The sequence below is a fragment of the Pleurodeles waltl genome, chromosome 7 (assembly GCF_031143425.1).
Source record: "Pleurodeles waltl isolate 20211129_DDA chromosome 7, aPleWal1.hap1.20221129, whole genome shotgun sequence".
Classification (NCBI taxonomy): Eukaryota; Metazoa; Chordata; class Amphibia; order Caudata; family Salamandridae; genus Pleurodeles; species Pleurodeles waltl.
This window is the reverse complement of record NC_090446.1, coordinates 1,459,728,490-1,459,748,498: the sequence shown is the minus strand read 5'-3', so window position 1 is coordinate 1,459,748,498 and position 20,009 is coordinate 1,459,728,490. Positions and strand designations below refer to the sequence as shown.

The 20,009-nt window shown below is 44.9% G+C and overlaps 1 protein-coding gene across 2 annotated transcripts in view; it reads right to left on the bottom strand.

The window, feature by feature from the left end:
• The window catches only part of APLP1 (amyloid beta precursor like protein 1), a 212,823-nt gene that overhangs the window by 88,193 nt on the left and 104,621 nt on the right, over positions 1-20,009 (bottom strand). For both annotated transcript variants that reach the window (XM_069201122.1, XM_069201124.1), the window contains exons 3-5: positions 15,528-15,657; positions 7,880-7,992; positions 4,577-4,776 (exon numbers count right to left, since the gene is read on the bottom strand). In XM_069201122.1, coding sequence (XP_069057223.1) covers positions 4,577-4,776; positions 7,880-7,992; positions 15,528-15,657 — 443 coding nt within the window. The remainder of the gene's footprint in view (positions 1-4,576; positions 4,777-7,879; positions 7,993-15,527; positions 15,658-20,009) is intronic.

The window sequence follows — 20,009 nt, the reverse complement described above, 5'->3', positions numbered from 1 at the left end:
CACCTTACTGCAACATATGCAATGAGACCTGGAGTTGATTTGCCAAAAGATGCACGGTACCTCCTTAGTCTGGACTGAGTTTGTGCCCAGAAGGAAGTGGAGAGGGGCTGTGGGCTATTGAGAGGGCTCGGAGGAAGTTAGGCAGGGCTATGAGTTTTTTTTTGCTGGGCACACAGTATCAAAGTGTTGAAACATGAAGACATCACAGAAGGGGAAGCAGGCCTGTTTCGGGCCGATGGTATACATATTTCGGAACTGGGTAATGCATATTATCTGACGGAGCTGCGTTTGATCATGGGGGACTTGTGGGGTGAAAAGATGTGGCTCAAACAAGCGGTATAAGGTTTCAATGTTGCAGTTGGTTCGCTGGTTGGGCAGCAAAACACCTAATGGGTTTGTGCTGAGTGTCAGTAGATGGGGGAGGGTGGAGAGTCAGATGCGGGCCTGGCCACCCTTCCGGGGGGGGGGGGGGGAGAAAGAAGCAGATGAAGGATGATAGCGTGGGGGATGCCCAAAGCAAGCAGGGGATGAAAGGAAAAAGGGGACTGTGTAGGTGAATTGAAGTGGAAGATGAGTGAACGGAGGCAAAGTGAAAGAATGAGGGGGGGAAAATGAGGAATGGGGAAAAGTTCAAAGGGTGGGGGGTTTTAAAGTTAAGAGTTTGAAGTTTAATATATACAATGTTTATGTATAACATGCAATCTTGTCCTAAATAAATGGCCTTTTGCACTAAGTAAATCAGTGTGTCAGTGACTGTGTCTCGATGGGTAGTAGTTGTGTTGGTCCTGTCAGTGGCGATAACGACAGAGGCACTGGGTAGTGCAAGTTGCTGTAGCCTCCCGAGAAGCGTCTTGGCACTTACTTTTAAATTTTCTTTTTATTAACAAATCAAGCATTGCATGACAGACCACAAACTGATTACTGTAAAAAGACTAAAACAAAAATGCTGGGTACTTTTTGGTCCAGGGCCGGACTGGGAACCCAAAGCAGCCCTGGCAATTTTATAGGACCAATCCCTGGGTCGGGACGGGAGGACTTTATTCAAGTGTGAAGCACTGCTGCTTTCGTTACTGGGGGCCGATATTGCAGTACTGCTGCAAAACCGGCCCCACCACTGCAAAACCGGCCCCCACCCTTCCAGACTCCCGGGGAAACGCCCGATGCACGCTACGGCCAGTCCGACCCTGTTTTGGTCTCCGCAAAAGCGGCAAAGCAGTTACCTCGTCGCCAAAAGATTTTGGTGTTTAATTAGTGGACCAGCAACAAGCGTGAGGGTTGCCTTCCTCAGGTCAAGGCTAGTCAGATACTGCGACTAACCCAGTACCAAAAAGTAACAGCCTAGATCAGATTCTGTGAACCACCGCTATATGTGGGCAAATGGCACAGAGGCGAACCCATTTTTTTTTACATATCCAGCAAATGTGCTCTAAAAATGCCCTATTTGCCACTGATCATCACCCCGGAGATTCAGTGAGGAATGTATTGTATGCTATCAATGTGTTAATTTAAGAGTAAGCTCCCTCCCAGAAGTGCTCTTTATTTCAACAACCTTTTTAGTTTGGAAAATCGATATCAAACAACCCAGGTTTAACATGGTGTCCACCTAATATCGTTTAAGAACTCAAACCAGAATATTATTGGTCTCCCATTTCGCTCTATTTATAGCTGGAGAAGCCAAATGTTGTTTAGTACTGTTTGCATTCTACATGCAACAGAAACATTTATATTTCAAGCAAAATTGTGTATAAGGCTTCAGGGACTGGCAGGCATTTTGAAAGATTTTCTGAGAAGTGAAGCCTGTTAAAGATCAGCACAGATGAGACAGCGTCGGCCTGCTCCTGCCCTACAAGCCTTTCCCAGGGTCAGACTGTGGTTATACCACACTTTTACAGCAGCACTGGCTGGAATCGCTCTTTTCGAAACTATGGTCTACAAGGTACAGCCCGGACACAGGCCTCCAGCAGTGAGACTTTCCCCCAGCAGGGCTCAGCCAATCACAGAGTAGGACTCGAGCAGTACAAGCTTCCTCCAGGTGAGCTTAGCCAGTCACACAATAGCAATGTGAGTTTTCCCAGGCAGTGCCCAGTAAGCCATGCCACAGGACGTAGCTAGTTTGACCTTTCTATGGCAGTGACCTCTTAATACTTCACTAATGCAGTAGTGTGAGCTTCTCCCAGCACTGCTCAGTCACATAATGGGACTTGAGCAGTGACTGCTTCCTCCAGCAGTACCTATCCAGCCATGAAATACTACTCCAGCAGTAGGCACTTCCTCTAGCAGTGCTCTCAGTAGTACAGCACTCTAGAACTGTGAGCTATTTACCAGCAGTGTGAGCTTCCTCCATTCGTGCACCGTCAGTACTACAGAACTCCAGCAGTGTAAACTTCCTCCAGCAGTGCCTATCAGTCGTGCAATACTACTCCTGCAGTGTGAGCTTCCTCCAGCAGTGCCTAGTCATGCAATACTACTCCAGCAGTGTGAGCTTTCCCTAGCAGTTCCTTGACAGTCACACAATGGGACTCCAGCAGTGTAAACGTCCTCCAGCAGTGCCTATCAGTCATGCAATACTACTCCTGCAGTGTGAGCTTCCTCCATTCGTGCGCCGTCAGTACTATAGGACTCCAGCAGTGTTAACTTCCTCCAGCAGTGCCTATCAGTCGTGCAATACTACTCCTGCAGTGTGAGCTTCCTCCAGCAGTGCCTATCAGTCATGCAATACTACTCCTGCAGTGTGAGCTTCCTCCATTCGTGCGCCGTCAGTACTATAGGACTCCAGCAGTGTTAACTTCCTCCAGCAGTGCCTATCAGTCGTGCAATACTACTCCTGCAGTGTGAGCTTCCTCCAGCAGTGCCTATCAGTCATGCAATACTACTCCTGCAGTGTGAGCTTCCTCCATTCGTGCGCCGTCAGTACTATAGGACTCCAGCAGTGTTAACTTCCTCCAGCAGTGCCTATCAGTCGTGCAATACTACTCCAGCAGTGTGAGCTTTCCCTAGCAGTGCCTAGACAGTCACACAATAGGGCTCCAGCAGTGTGAGCTGCCTCCAGCAGTGCCTAGTCAGTCATGCAATACTACTATAGCTGTATGAGGTTCCTTCAGCAGTGCCTAGTCAGTCATGCAATACTACTTCCAGCAGTGTGAGCTTCCTCCAGCAGTGCCTAGTCAGTCATGCAATACTACTCCAGCAGTGTGAGCTTCCTCCAGAAGTGCCTAGTCAGTCACACAATACTACTTCCAGCAGTGCGAGTTTCCTCCAGCAGTGCCTAGTCAGTCATGCAATACTACTCCAGCAGTGTGAGCTTCCTCCAGAAGTGCCTAGTCAGTCACGCAATACTACTTCCAGCAGTGTGAGTTTCCTCCAGCAGTGCCTAGTCAGTCATGCAATACTACTTCCAGCAGTGTGAGGTTCCTCCAGCAGTGCCTAGTCAGTCATGCAATACTACTCCAGCAGTGTGAGGTTCCTCCAGCAGTGCCTAGTCAGTCACGCAATACTACTTCCAGCAGTGTGAGCTGCCTCCAGCAGTGCCTAGTCAGTCATGCAATACTACTCCAGTAGTGTGAGCTTCCTCCAGCAGTGCCTAGTCAGTCACGCAATACTACTCCAGCAGTGTGAGCTTTCCCTAGCAGTGCCTGGACAGTCACACAATAGGGCTCCAGCAGTGTGAGCTTCCTCCAGCAGTGCCTAGTCAGTCATGCAATACTACTCCAGCAGTGTGAGCTTCCTCCAGCAGTGCCTAGTCAGTCATGCAATACTACTCCAGCAGTGTGAGCTTTCCCTTGCAGTGCCTGGACAGTCACACAATAGGGCTCCAGCAGTGTGAGCTTCCTCCAGCAGTGCCTAGTCAGTCATGCAATACTACTTCCAGCAGTGTGAGGTTCCTCCAGCAGTGCCTAGTCAGTCATGCAATACTACTCCAGCAGTGTGAGGTTCCTCCAGCAGTGCCTAGTCAGTCACGCAATACTACTTCCAGCAGTGTGAGCTGCCTCCAGCAGTGCCTAGTCAGTCATGCAATACTACTCCAGTAGTGTGAGCTTCCTCCAGCAGTGCCTAGTCAGTCACGCAATACTACTCCAGCAGTGTGAGCTTTCCCTAGCAGTGCCTGGACAGTCACACAATAGGGCTCCAGCAGTGTGAGCTTCCTCCAGCAGTGCCTAGTCAGTCATGCAATACTACTCCAGCAGTGTGAGCTTCCTCCAGCAGTGCCTAGTCAGTCATGCAATACTACTCCAGCAGTGTGAGCTTTCCCTTGCAGTGCCTGGACAGTCACACAATAGGGCTCCAGCAGTGTGAGCTTCCTCCAGCAGTGCCTAGTCAGTCATGCAATACTACTTCCAGCAGTGTGAGCTTCCTCCAGCAGTGCCTAGTCAGTCACATAATGGGACTGCAGCAGCATGCACTTTCTCCAGCAGTGCAGAGTCGGCAGTACAGCACTCCAGAAGTGTGAGCTATTTACCAGCAATGTGAGATTCCTCCATCAATGCTGTGCAAGCGCTACAAGACCCCAACAGTGCCAGTGTCCTAGCAGCAATACAGAATCCGTGCCCTGTGGCTGCTTTAATGCTCTTAACCTCACCTCTCTTTGGATAGTTCCTTCACATTGGAGGGTCCTTCTGTGGCTGGAGCCACCTCTTCATCCTTCACAGATGGGGCCCGGGAAGGACAGCAGACATACTCCACCCCACGGAACCTGTCCGGCACACCGTTGAAACCACTAGTTCCACAAGTGAGCAGCATCCCATAGCTGTGCAGCTCCAGCAACTCTGAGCCACAGGCCTGTGGAGAAAAAGAAAGCATCACGCCTCTGTCAAAGCTACGAGGGTCATAAACAAGCAGAATGTAGAGACGCTCAGTCAAATACCAGTGAAGGATATCACAGAATCCTGGGCCATGTGAACCTTTCCCAGAGTCCTCTCTGTCCTATTCTAGGATGAGGGACCCCAGAGATTCCCATCACACATTTGGAGGAACTGGCATAGTGAAAGTGGAGGTTAAATACATGGCTGCCTTAGACCTTGACCATGTGTGCTCCAGCCCTAAACGTTTTCCTTCTTCCTTACACAAGACTTTCACTGAATCCCTTGCTCATCATTGTGGCCAACCACCCAATCTTACAGGATGACCTGCATGGCCTCTATTCAGGCTGTGTCCAAGTCTTGCTCCACCCTGCTTTCCACCCAGACCTCTCACTTGTCCAGGGCTACTGTCCATCTACAGGTCCACCTCCTCTCAACCCAATGTGCTCTGACAACCACACCCTTCTTTTCCACTTGACTTTTCCCCCAATCCCACTCCCTGATTGATTGCCAGTGGCTAGACAAATTACAAGCATTCCTCAGATCACCTTTTGTGTGTTTCAGTTACCGTCCTAGGTTGTAGGGTATGCCCCGATGGTGGTCTTGTGCTTCCTGTGCCACTGGAACCAAACTATACCTGGCTGATGAGACCTTATCATGGTGATACCAGTCTGGGGTTGATTGTGTTCTACTTTGGTGAGGACCTGGCTTGGCAGTTCAGGTTGGACTGTTCCCATGAGGAGCAGGGTCAAGGCTGATTTGCATATGCTGGGTCCAAACTGAGGTGGTATGATGAGCAAAAGAACTATGGGTTGGGATGGTAGCTAGACTAATTGCAAGCATTCCTCCCATAATCTTTTGTGTGACTCAAACTGAATGATCCAGAACCCTTTTAGCTATTGTCTCCATTGGTATACGGGGTCAAGCAGATAAATCTCACTCCAGGAGTGTCTACAGTATCAGAGGTTAGAAAGTCAGACGTGTCTGATACTGTGAATAACACTCAATAATAATGTCCAGGCAGTTCTTTATTTTAGGGAAGAGAAGGACTATATTACAGGTAATTAAAGTAATCTGCATGTTAATGAATCACAAACAAAGCTAGAAACATCAAGCACTTTCTGGCCCAGAGAAATGTCTCTGAAAATGTTTCTAGTCTCCCGCTGACTAAGACATGGAGCCCTATGGCCAATCTTATCCTAGAAAAGGACCCTCAGGGGCACTGGGTGTGTTTGGAAGCATTCAGATTTTAATATAGCCAGTGGGGAGGTAGAGCCAGATAACAGGATACAAAGTTACAATATTCTAATGGAAAAATCTGGCTTGCTTCAGTCAATGGTTGATATTGGGAGAATGGTTTTAAGGAAAGTAACTCTCTGCACCTAATATGATCTAAGAAACTGCAAAAGAATCCACAACCCTAAGAACTGAAGGGACTGTCATTCACAAAATGTTTCATAGGCGCCTGCAAGGAGTGTTCTTGTGACGTTCCGGGATGGAGAAGGAGAAGGGGTATATTATCTAATGTCTCCAATGGAGTTGACTGGAGTCCAGACTCTAACAGTGAATGGGTTCAGGATTGGAGACATTGGTCTTCTGGTTGACTGAGGCATCTAATATAACACTTGGCATTGATTTACAGCTGATAGTGGCCAGTGTCTCATGAACTGCTGGTTGAGATCAAGATTTTCTGGAGGTTGGCGCACACTTTAGTTAGGGGGGCCCTCACCAAGTACATAAGAGTCCACTGACTAGCTGGTGACTACCATGGACAAGGGAGACTTGAGTGATGCTTTAACTGGTGATAACTCTGGAACTGCAGCAGCTAGGATGGTTGTGTCAACATTTTCAGAATAAGGATGGTCTACCTCTATTGAGCTCCTTATTGCAGGTAGGTAGGTAGGTTGTACCTTCTTTCCACTGATCTAGCTACGGGGAGACTCCAAAGGCTTCTGAGACATATCACCAGCCACATGGACAGTGCCACATTTGGTGGTAAGTGGAATCCATCTGGTGAGTCACTGAATGAGGAAATCCAGTACTTATCCTTCCATAGTGGCGAGGTCTGGCCAATCAGGAGTGCCATTTCTTGAGGCCTCCGGAATGCTGAGGTGTGGAGCAGATTCCCTTGTGTGATGCCCAGTGTCCTGGGCACGCTGCCTGCTGTCCTAGCCAAGGGCGGTTTTATTCTGGCTTAGGTAGATGGGGAATGATGCTCATGTGCAGGAAACGCGGCTTTCATTCTGATCTATTACTTTAAAGGCAAGGACCTGAAAGTAAAGGGGTTCATTGAAAGGACATGCTGGCTAACTTCCCATCCCCTCCAGGTTTACCTAGTTACCCCAGGAGGGGTATGGTGATGTGTATATGCTGGGTCTATGTTCACAAATAGACAGCACCAGCTTTGCAGATTGGAGACCACTGTCTTGAGCAATACATGCTCTACAGTCCAATGGCCTTCAGCAGTCACTAGTTTAGGCACACAGAGTAAACTCAACACTTGGCGAGGCACTCTTCAGGCATGTTCCAGACAAGAGGAAGGCAAAAAGACCCCAGTTTTGACAGCCAGACCAGATTTTACACAGGAAGAACTAGCAGACACAGTGATACATGTCAAGATGTATGTGTCCTTGACTACAGGTTGTGGTGTCACCTCGGTCACCCTCACTCAGCTTGGATAGAGAGCAGGAGCTACTTTAACGAGGTCTGCTTAGACATCAAAGCCCAGATGTGATGTCTCAATCGAAGGTGCTGAGCTCACAGAGGGTTAAAAAAAAAAAAAACTCAGGACTCTCATAAACTTACAAGGATAGGGTGCAACTGTGTGCAACAGCTTGACAAAGCCAAGCAAAGGACACTCTTTTCACCCTCCACAAACTGTGCCAGCATTGTGTTCACCTTGGCCAACCCTTTGCTGGCTTGGACCTTACCTCCTCCACAATCCCAATGTCAACCTCTTCGATCACTACATGCCATTCTATTTTGAATCTTCCCCTGCTGGGTACTAGCCTTGCACTCCCTCCTCCTCAGATAGGACCAGGATTGCTATTATCTCTCTGCACCCATAGACAGTTGCTCCTTACCTCTCGTGCCACACTGTGCCAGAACATATGGGTCTCACATACGTCCATCTTCTCCTGGTGCAGGAACTTGCACTTATCAGGAACTAAAAGTGCCTCGCTCACATACTGGTCAACTGTGAAGAGAAAACAGACCAAACTATGAATGACTGTGCAGTGAAAGCTGTGCATATTCTCACGGACTGCTGGGGAAAAACACAAAAACATACCAACCCTAAATGGGGAGAAAACAGACTACGTTCTCCCCGACTGAGGGAAACAAATAGAATGTTCACTGACAGTGGGGAGAAAATAGACTATGCACTCACTGACTGTGACCAGACTATAGATAATTACTCACTGACTTTGGCAAGAAAATGACCATACGCTCACTGAATGTAGTGAGAAAACACATTAACAAACTATGGAGAAAATGACAATATACTCAGAGTATGCAGCTATGTCAGACTATACCCTCACTAACAGTGGAGACAAAAGTCAGTACACATTAACCGTGGGCAGAGAATAGTCTACAGATTTACTGACTGCCAGGAGAAAAGAAGCCACACGCTCATGCACTGTGGAGAGACAACAGGCCACACACTCACCTCATCGACTGTGGGGAGAAAACAGGAAACACAATACTCATTCACTGACTGTGGGCAGAAAACAGAGCACACCTTCACCAACTGAGCAAAAAACACACCATGCATGGTCTGTGAAAAGAAAGTAGGCCACACCAGTGCTTAATGTATAAAGAAATAAGCGCCAAGGCCCTGGTCAGGAGGTCACTGCAGCTTGCGCCACCCATTGCCCCTGTCAGTGCCACCAATGACTGTACCACCACAAGTATTAATCATCACTCTGACAAGTGTGACAATGTAGACTATTCCAGGCCCCCAAAGCTATATGAATAGCTTGGGCAGCAGTCATTGTATGTATATTGAATTAATAAACAATTGTTGTTGTGCTCATCTCTAAATTCGAAAAACATCGCTACAAAGTGGCAGACCGTCATAAGTGCCGGAGTTGGCAATTAAATTCTGGTGCTGAGCACTAGAAACCACTGGTTCAAATTAAACACTGGGCTACGCAGACACTCACTGGGAAAGAAAAACACACTGTGCACTTTCTGGCTGTCAGAGGAAAGAAGGCCACACAGTCACTGAGCCTGGGGAAGAAAAAAATGCCATGCTCTCTGCTAACTGGATTAAATGACAGATCCAGCCTTTGCTTTCTGTTTTCTTCCCACAGTCTAAGAGAGAGTAACTGGTTTATTATAGGACTGGGGAGGACATATAATCCTCCCCTTCAAGAAATGGTAGGTGGACCATCGCCACAAACACTAACTTGCAAACACAAATTTGTATCCAACTGCAGTGCTGAGGTTAACCTTAGTTCCCCATAAGGCACCAAAGACAACCTCTGAGGGAGTTATGCAGCGGCTATGCTTGTTATCACAAGAAATTTCAATCTATACCTTTTGACCACCACCAGCTGGGGGTTTCTTTCATAGACAGCAGGGTAGAGGCACCTCCAAAACTACCTACCCTGACCAATCACAGCCCTTTTAGCACCAGCAGTAGGCCAACCACTGGCAGGGGGACAGAGGTTACATATGAGATTCCATCAGGGATAATAACGCCAAAGGAAAAGGCAGAAGAACTCCCTTTATGGGAACCTCTACCTCCAGGCTGTGACTTGTGCTCACAGGGGTTTTGTCCCTGCTAGGGAGACATCACCTCCAACCAGTGCTTTTTTTTCCCCATCGGCGAGCATGGCTACTGCCTCAAACTCACCTCAACCCCACCAAGCACCCTAAACTGCCCAGCCCAGAACACCAGCATCTTCTGCAAGAGGAAGTTCAGGCGCTCATCCTCAAGAGCATCTACAGCCACTACCACCTCAGTATCACAACAAGGGGATGTACGCTCTAATGTTTAATCCCCAAAACACATTGATCCCTAAGGGCCATACTAGACCTCAGCCCCCTCAAGAAGTACATCCTGTCAAAACACTTCCACATGACTACCCTTCAGGATGTCGTTTCGCTGTTGCAGTAAGGGGACTTCATGACCGCACCCAATATGAAGGAGGCCTACTTTCACTCACCGCCAATACCTTGACTTTGCAGTAAGTGGGCAGCATCATCAGACAAAGTGTTCCCGCTCACTGTCACCACTGACCCCAGGGTTTACACCAGATGCATAGCTGTAGTAGCCACCCTTTCCGGAAGAGGGACTTTCACATTTGCCTTACCTCAACGGTTGGCTGATTAAGAGCACAGGCAAGCAGCAGTGCCTGGCACAATCAACGGTCACTATTTCCCACTTTCACAGCTTAGAGTTTACCATAAATGCCACCAAATCCCCTCTGTACCCCCTTCAGATTTAGCCCTTCGTAGGGGTAATTTTCAACTCTGGTCCTGGCAAAGCCTACCCCAGCCAATCCAGAGTGCAGGCATTTCAGCAGCTGCTTTATCTTTTTCAGCCAGATTGTCAACCCACAGTCAAAACATTGATAGATCTCCTAGGCATTATGGCCTCCTGCATAGCCATAGTTTCCCTTGCCAGGCGGCACATGCATCTGTTTCAATAGTGCCTATTGGCACAGTTGTCATAGCTAGAGGGTCACTAGAATGATCTAGTGTTGATACAGACCAGAACCCCGAGCTTTCTTCACTGGTGGAATAGGAGCAACCTGTTGCAGGGCTGGCCTCTCATGGACCCCCTTCAGTAGGTGACCATCACCATGTATGCTTCACTGACAAGATGGTATCGCTTCTCCAAGAATTAAAAGTTCAGGGCATGCGGTCACCACAAGAACTGGGTCTTCAATCACCTTGAGCTTCTGGCATAAAGCCAGCTCTCAAGGCCTTCCTTCAGGACATCCAGCACAAAGTGGCTCTTGTTAAGATGGACAACATGACCGCCATGTCCTATCTGCAGAAACAAGGCAGCACACACTCCCCGCAATTGTCAGAGCTAGTGCACAGTATTTAGCATTTTGGTAATTCACCATCAGATTCACCTCCTGGCAGAGTACCATCAGGGAGTGGACAACAACTTTGCAGACCTGCTCAGCAGGATGCAGCAACAAGTCCACGAGTGGTAACTCCACCCACAAGTTCTACTCTTGTTCTTCTGTCATTGGGGAGTGCCCGAGTTCGACCTCTTAGCCACTGCACAAAATATGAAATGCTAAAGCTTCACCTCCAGATTTCTTCATCCTCAGTTTTCCAGCAATGCTCTATGGATGAACTGGTCAGGGATTTTTGACTATTCTTTTCCTCTTCTCCCACTCTTTCCATACATGATCAGGAAGCTCCAGCAAAATCTCCCACACTCATCCTGGTGGCTCACACATGGGCCAGACAATCCTGGTTCTCGACCCTTTGAGATATCAGCTGTTCTCCATGAGAAGCTTCAACAGGCTGGACCTTCTCCTGCATAACCAAGACACAATCAGACACCCAAACCCCAGGTAGCTCAATCTAGCATTTTGGCTCCTGAGGTCCTACAATTTGGTTACCGCAATCTACCCAAAGACTGCATGGACAGTCTCAAAGAAGCATGAAGACCCACTTTACACGCTTGTTATTCTGCCAACTGGAAATGATTTGTCCACTACTGCATTCCAAAGAACCTGCATCCTCTCAAACCCTCCATCGATTATATGGTCTGTTACCTCCTAAAATTGAAGACATCCATTTCAGCTAACACTTCCATATGCCTCTACGTAGCCACTATTGCAGCTTATATGGAGAACAGGGAACACTCTTCATTGTGTAGAATCCCTGTCATCAAGGCTTTCATGGAAGGGCTCAAACAGGTCACTCCACCTAGAGTTTCTCCCTGTCCCAGTTTATTACACATGCATGCACACAGTCTTCGTGATTGCCTGTTGTGGCTGGATCCACAAGTTTTCAGTGGCCTCTTGTCCCCCCCCCCAAAAAAAAAAACACTAGTAGAGACACCACAGAGCAGTAATTTGACTGTGACCTTATTATAAAACCCAATGACAGCATAACATAACTTACACACAATATATCTTGAAATGTTGGATTCATACATAGTTGTGAACAATTTCCGCCGAGACGTAAAAAAAGTCTATGTTGCTCTTATATTTTTAGACCTAACGAGTTAATAGTTTGTGTGTCATCTACTGTATGCTGAGTAGATTATGCCACTGAGTCAATGGGAATAACACAGATAACGTGGTGGTTTGGTTATTATTAAATTTGAGGTGACTTTTGGTGATAACTTTGGATGTGGTCTTAGTAGTCTTGTATCAAACGTTTTCAGGAAGCAAGGCCTGCACTTCACTCACCCTTTTACCTGATTTTATTGCAGTAAGTTATTTGAACTTTCACAACATTCGTATAATAGTTCACACATTTAAGCCGTTTGTTTTGCAAGCACATCATTTAATTTACACATTGGTGCATGTTGATGAAATTAAGGGTGTTTATCTGAATTATGCGAAGATCGCAAACACATTACAGTTAAAGGTAGGTATGTTGTTGCACTTTTTTTGTGAAGACAACACTGGATTGGCAGAAGTGGCATAAAAGTCCACTTGACCCCCTAGTGGTACCCAGGAATTTTGATCAAAGTGTAGACTTATGAAAGAACCTAAGAAAGTCGATGCAAGCATATCAACATTTTGCTTCGTACTTTGTAGCAGCATTTAGCACAGGGGTCTCCAACCTTTTATTTAGTGAGAGCTACTTCTGATTGGTGAAAATCATCATGAGCTCTTGAAGACTAAACAACTCACGCAATCTTACCAGACACCCTCACGGTGAGTTTAAGCCTAATGTCCAAAGAGCCAGATACTATGGTTTGAACAAAATACTTTGACTAGGGGCACTATGACAGGGCTGCCATGTGTCATGTGTATCAGGGTGGTTTTTGGGGATCTAGGAACATGTGTGTCTATTAATGGGATATATTTGCTTTGGCGACTGAGAGCCTGTGTTGTATGTACTTGCAGTACTGGGCATACATTTCGCCATATGTGGTACCATTACATGTATAACACAAACATACAATCTTTTTTTTTTTCCTCCATGGAGAAATGTAAAGTGCAGAAAAATGTTTTGCAAAAATCTTCATAATATGGAACATTTTCTACACTTTAAATTTCTTTCATTCCAAAAATGACTGTATTATTCAGGTGTACTTACGGCACAGTGTCTACTGGCAACTGGCAACAAGAGGCTAGCTGTTTGTAAATGCAACACTTTGAAATGGGAGAAAACGAAAATGAAGAATTAACAAACATCTAGATAACTTTTCATTTTAATTTTCTCCCATTTAAAAGCATTCAGAAACATAATTTTGTTCAGCGCTCCAATATTGAGTTGACAAGGGCTTCTATTTAAGAGTTAAATACCTCAGTGCTTCAGTTGTGGACCTCTGTGCCCCAGCCCAGGGTCATACATCTGACTGCAGGTCCTGCTATCTGCAGCTTGATGATAATAATGTAAAATAAGAACAGCCTTCCATTAACTTTAAAATGAACAAGGCTGTGAGCTACTCTGAAGGCCTCCGGGGCTACTGGTAGCTCGCGATCGACTGGTTTGAGACACCTGAGCTACCACTTGAGCTAACACTTGTAGCAGTCACGAAAGATGCTTGCAGGATATTTTTAGGAGTCTGTATATGAGCAGCATATTTCCAGCTCCTGCACCAGATGGATTCCCGCAGACAAGCTTCTATAAGTCTTCACTATCTACTCCAAGACTTGGGTATGAGAATAATTAGTATATGAAAACATGTACCCCAATGACGACTTGCTAATTTAAAGAAGGCTGAAATGCTGACAATTGGTCAGATTAATTTCTCAGATTTACATTGGCAATTTCTACCTTAGAAAAATTGCTGTTCATGAGCTTATGTCAACCATAGGGCCTCTTAAAATTCTTAATGTTTACTGCATATATTGCTCATTGGAAGAAATGTTGTGTCCAACATACATGGCACCTTGTACTCTATGCTTTCTCAGCTTGGTTTTCACACCTTCTTTTACATGGAATAAACACACTGCAAATGAAGTTAATGCTCAACAGATAAACACATGTGTATTATGTAAACGTTGCTAACATCTTAACTCAGATTTAAGAGTTATGCAGTTCTTTATGTATTGAATCTGCAGACAATTAAATTTGAGCATCTTGGAAAATATTATAATGTTATGCACAGTTCACGATGAAGAGTTTTCATCTATGATTTAAGACTAAATACAAGATGAAAGCAAAATTGTGCTCTGGCATTCACAGATGAGAGCTCAACAATGCTGAACCTGACAAAAGAAACACAGGCAGTTCCCAGTTACTATGAAATAGGCATATGTTAGTTGGATACTAAAAGGTATTGGGCATTATGACTTTTGCTTACATAAAACACCTCTACATACGGCGGATCAATCCTAGAATGCATTTATGTCAAAGTCTCCTGGAATTTGAATCTAGAGGTACAGTGTGCCAATATTATCTGACTGTACCAACTATCACTGTTTTTTGTAGAATGTGTCAGTTTACTATTTATCTTTCAATCTATCTTAATCTTGCTTGACCTAAATTCTGAAATCAGCATTCATCCATTGAGCCTCCATGTTCGCTCCAGTATTTAATGCTTCCCATCGTTCAAATACCCAGATAGCATGGCAAACTCTGGATTGGACAGTAAAGTAGTCCCATTTTCAGATATTTTAAGTTATTTCAAGCTGGGTACAGGTGGTTTATCTGGTTCTTAGCTTTTCATCGCATTGTGATGCTTATCATTTTGTGTTTACCAACACAAAGCTAGGATTACAAGAACCTGAATTCAAATTGGACTGGATGAATAACACATATCAAATAATTCAAGCTCTTTACATATTAAAAAAAGGTTTCTGGAGTGTACAGACAAATTCTTTAACAGAATAATTCCCAAAATATTTTCTTCGGAACAAAAAAGAGTTATTGACAATGGATCCAAACCAGAAGTAAAGGGTTGGAAAGAGTGATTGCATTCATGATGAGAATGAGATGCTCTGGGAAAAATGTATAGAGATCGAGTCTTTTTTAAACCATGAAGTTCAGACAAAATGCAATGGAAGGAATAATATTGTACCTAAACTATTCAATATAAGTTTAGCAAATCTTTAAAAGCTTTACTGCTATACGTATCTCTACTTCATCCATAGACATTCTTACATATGCAGTTAATGTCACGTATAAGGATCTCACTCTCTTAGATATAAAATGGGCAAGTACCATTGGGAATATGCAAAAACAGCGAAGTCCAAGAAATCTAAATTTATGTCACTGGACAGAAGAAAGAGCATTTGGTGGTAATGGACTGTAAGAAGTATAATTCAATGACCGTCTAGGCCTGACTAATAAAACCGGTTTAAAGTGCAGAGAACCAATCAAAAGTGTATCTTGCATATTACAGTCAACCATGAATGGGCTCATCCACTTTAGATGCAAGCACGAGGGGTGATTTGATCAAGATTTGCTTCAAGACTAAAAAGCAAAAATAATGGCTCATCTTGATTCTTCTGTGAAATTAACTATTCAGGGGCATGCTGACGTCTGAGGACCCTGGACCCCTGAAATATCCCTTACTTAATCCACACCACTCATTTGACACCCAGACCCAAGTATACCAACAGCATTACTCACTCAAACACTTGTACGGGACCACGATATGTTGGTGAAATCTGCACTTTGACCTGCCATTCTTGCACCAGTTGCTGATAGTGACTGGTTGAGCAGACTCAGCCACACTGGTGATCTGGAGCTCAGGATAGACCTAGAGAAGAAAAAAAAAACCATTTCAATCAGAAACCAAGTCAGCCAGAGGAGGAAGGGAGTTGAGGATTAACATGGGCATCTTCAGACGGTGCACAATAGAAAAGTAGAAGGTTTAGGATGTGGTACTAGAAAGTGAGAGTGATGCATGCTATATGGATGGACGTCACAAATGAAACTTAATGTTAAGGTGAAAATCACACATTGCACCTCACCCTTCAGTCCCTTGTGAGTAGCAAAGTATGATGAAAAACTAAGAATCACCTCTCTCTCCTCCCTCACCCCCCACCTGGGACCTCACCGATCCTCTGACTGGGCACCCCATCAATGCTGCAACCAAGACCATTCATCAGTCCTGCAACCTACACCATAGTGATCCTCTGACCTGGGAACCAAGGAACCCTCTAACCTGGGACCCTCATCAATCCTGGACCTAGGATAATTGAACCAACCATCCCTTAGCTACACAAAATGTTGAACTGGGGCCTCTGACTAATCACCCAATAAATTGTGTTCTGGCACCCGCATAACCCTCCAATGAGGGGTCCCTAAATTGTCTGGCCTAGGAATTCCTGGTCTGAATTTCCATGAATCTTCATTAACTGTCTCACCAGGAACCTTCTGTATAGTGCTCCAATGGACATTCTGTCCAGGCATTCCATGAACTTCCTAATTAGGGTCACATGAACCTGCTGACCAGGGATCTTAGGGCCAGATGTAGGAACCGTTTTGCATGTCGCAAACTGCTAAAAACGCAGTTTGAGCCATGCAAAACAGCCATTGCGATGCTGATTCACATTTTGCGAGTCTGTACCGACACGCAAAATGTGAATCCGACTCGCAAATAGGAAGGGGTGTTCCCTTCCTATTTGCAACTCGCACCGCAATGCAGAATTGCTTTGTGACCGCGAAATCGGTCGCAAAGCAATTCGCAGTTAACACCCACTTGAAGTGGGTGGTAACTCATTCGCAACCAGGAAGGGGTCCGGGAAGGGGTCGCTAAAAATTATTTTTCAGAGCAGGCAGTGGTCCAATGGACCACTGCCTACTCTGAAAAAATGAAACCAAATGGTTTCATTATTTTTTTGTATTGCAACTAGTTTTCCTTTAAGGAAAACGGGCTGCAATTAAAAAAAAACAAAAAAAAAAAACTGCTTTATTACAAAAGCAGTCACAGACATGGAGGTCTGCTGTCTCCAGCAGCCCACCATCCCTGTGAGTGCAGCGACTCGCTATGGGGTCGCAAAATGCGACCCACCTCATTAATATTCATGAGTTGGGTCTTTGCGACCCCATAGTGAGTCGCAGAAGGTGTCTGAGACACCTTTCTGCATACAATTTTGCGAGTTGCAAATTGCGAGTCGTTTAGACTCGCAATTTGCAAGTCGCAAAATTTTCTTTTGATACATCTGGCCCTTAATAACCCTGCAACCAGAAATATATTAGTCCCTTAACTGTAGGAATACATTTGTAGATTGAAATTATAGTAGATGCTCTATTGAAAAGCTTTAATGGCTGATAGTCTGATCAGTAATCCATTTTTCAGGATCCTCGTGTAAGCAGATATAACTGTTGAATGCACTTTAAATGAATCACACAGACTGTTGTCCTTAATGCACTCAGTTATAACTCGCTCACCCTGAGGCTGCCAGATACCCATTAATAATAACCGATAGGGACTATTAGCAAAGCACAAAGAAAAATGTTTCCCCTTGACTGTAAACACACTAATGCTGCAGGTCTTCTAACTTACTTTAATCCAGTTGTACACTTATCTGACACATTAAGAGGTCCAGACCCTTACTTCAGAAGCCTGGCTGTTCAGTTGAGACTCTTGGGGTCTTTATGCTAAATTCTCTCCCCCTGCATAATCAGCAAGTTTAGAAGAGTTGGTAATTTCTACATCTTGTTATCTGTGTCGGATGGGAGTTGAGCCCACCATGATGCTATTACCATCACCACACATTTTGATTGCCAATCACGTATGGAATTTGGGAAAACGTATAAGCAAACAGCCTTTTGGAGACAGTGCCTTCCCTTTAGAATTGGATGTATATACCGAGATGTGAAGCTTCAGTAATTCGAAACACAACTAAATATACAAATGGTTCTCCTATATTTATGTTTTACTTATATGAAAAAAATCTCTCATGATTTGGCAGATTTAGCATATCTGCCATTTCTCTCTTTTGGGAGATTAAGTCCCAAAGTTAGCTTTTTGTGTTAGCAACGAAAGTGGGAACAGCTTAGGACCACGTTGCTTCTTGGTGTAAAACATGGTCATTGTGGTGTCTGTGTGAATCTGAACCAGCATCTTCTTGATCAGGCTTTAAAAAGCTTTCAGAACCATGTGAGCCATCCTTATCTCGGGGAACTTAATACGCTGGACTGTCTCTAAGTGTGCCCCACTCTGCGTCGGAGAGATTTGTTATTGGGACTGGTAGTCTGAATGGTCTCTCCATTCTCTGGTTGTCCTACATTCACCATTTCTAAGGCTTTTGCCACGACCGCTAGATTTTCCCAGGTCCAAGAAGACTGCCCATCAATTTGTAAGACATTCCAGGATGTGGAGCATGCAATATAAAACTGCTGCATGCATGCTGCCATTAATCCCATCAATTTCATTACCACCCTCACTGTTAGAGGCTGACGTCTGGTGAAGGTAAAGGAGATGCTGCAATCCCTATGTCTTCTGAGTACATGATGCAGACAGTGGTTTGACAGTATTGATCTTTGCCTCAGAATGTGTTTTTTTTACTAAGATGGTATTTTGAATGATTTGATAATGTTGACTATGAAACCTAATTTGCATCAGCAGTTGTATCAGTTTGTTTCTGCTGTCCTGCCATAGCTGAAGCCTTTCCCTCTTTTAATAGCTTGTTGATCACATGTAGATTATCATACATAGGCTACGTCTTGGAGGTGCTGCCAGCACCACTAAACAGACTTGAGCCAACTTTATTCCTAAAGATAAACCCTATGATTGTGATGAGCGGCAAATACATCTTTCAGCGGAATGCAATTGTTACAACCTGCAATACTGCTGCGTTGAACATATCTGTTTTGACGTATCAAGTCCATCTTTGGAATGGCAAAGTGCACTCAAACTACTTGGCTCCTAACCTCCTTTAGTACTTCCTTGAGTGGTAGTGACTGTACCTACTCTAGCAGGAGATGAACATGATCTTGGTTGATGGTTGACTTTGATGCATGTATTGTTGTCCTTTTGCATTCTCTCTCAGGATTTGTTCAAGTTGTCCAAAACAAATATTCCCCAGACTGTGGAATGTCCATAATATTAATAATAACTTGCTTGAATCCAGATACTCTAAACCACGTAACATGGATCCTGTATTTAGATGAATTCTTGTCTCTGGTTTGTATTCTCACAGTAGCGCATCCTCTGAGCACTCCTAAGCTTTCAGCTTCGTTTTGTATTCTCATTTTTACCTTTTCCTTCTTTCCTTCCCGTTTACTCATTCCCTGTGTTCCCAGTGTTCTCTAAGTTTCCTTTTATGTTTTTCTTTTTTTTTCTCTTTTTTCTCTTTCCTGTATTCTCTTCTTTGTTTTTTGTTATCCCTCATTCCTGTTCTTCTCCCCCTTCCTTTGTTTTCCTCTCTTGCCCCCTTTGTTTCCTAGTTTCTCTTCAAGTTTCCCCACTCTTATTTTTCTCACTTCTCTCTCTCTCCCCCCAAAATAAAAAAATAAAAACCCTGCTTCTCCCCCCCCCACAACCCTCAACCCTCGGTTTACCTGTATCCACTCTCTTTTTCCTTTCTTTCCCCCCTGCTTCCCCCCTTTTTTTTTTCTTTGCCTTCCTCCGCTCATCCTAGTTTTGCCCCCCCTTCCCTTTTCCATTCTTCCCCCATCCTGTTCACCCCCCACACCTCAGACATTTTCCTTCCCTCCTGTTTTTTCCACCTAGCATTGGTGCATCTTTTTTTAATCTTTTCCAGCGCTCTATCGGGCGTTGAAAGGGAGACTCATGGGGCTACAACTCCCATGAGTCTTAGCACCGTGGTGACATGCGTTGAACACATCCACGGAGTGCGTGTTGGTGACTGGCTACATTAGTGAACACGGCTCTCTGACCGAGCATCACAAGCAGCTGGGGCAGGGACCCTATTAGTTTCGATTGCAGTATGCCCCCTTGATGTAGTAAGTCCTTCCTGCTTTCTCCCCCGGGGGCCGCATCGAGCAGACTCTTTGGAACCTTTCACTACAGATAAGATGAATGTTCTTTATGTATTCTGTCACTCGTTTTACATTTACTTTGACCTTTTTAGTTTCTTTTATGTTCATGTATGTATTATGTAGGTTGACTTTCGGTAAGAGTAAGCCTCTATGACTCTC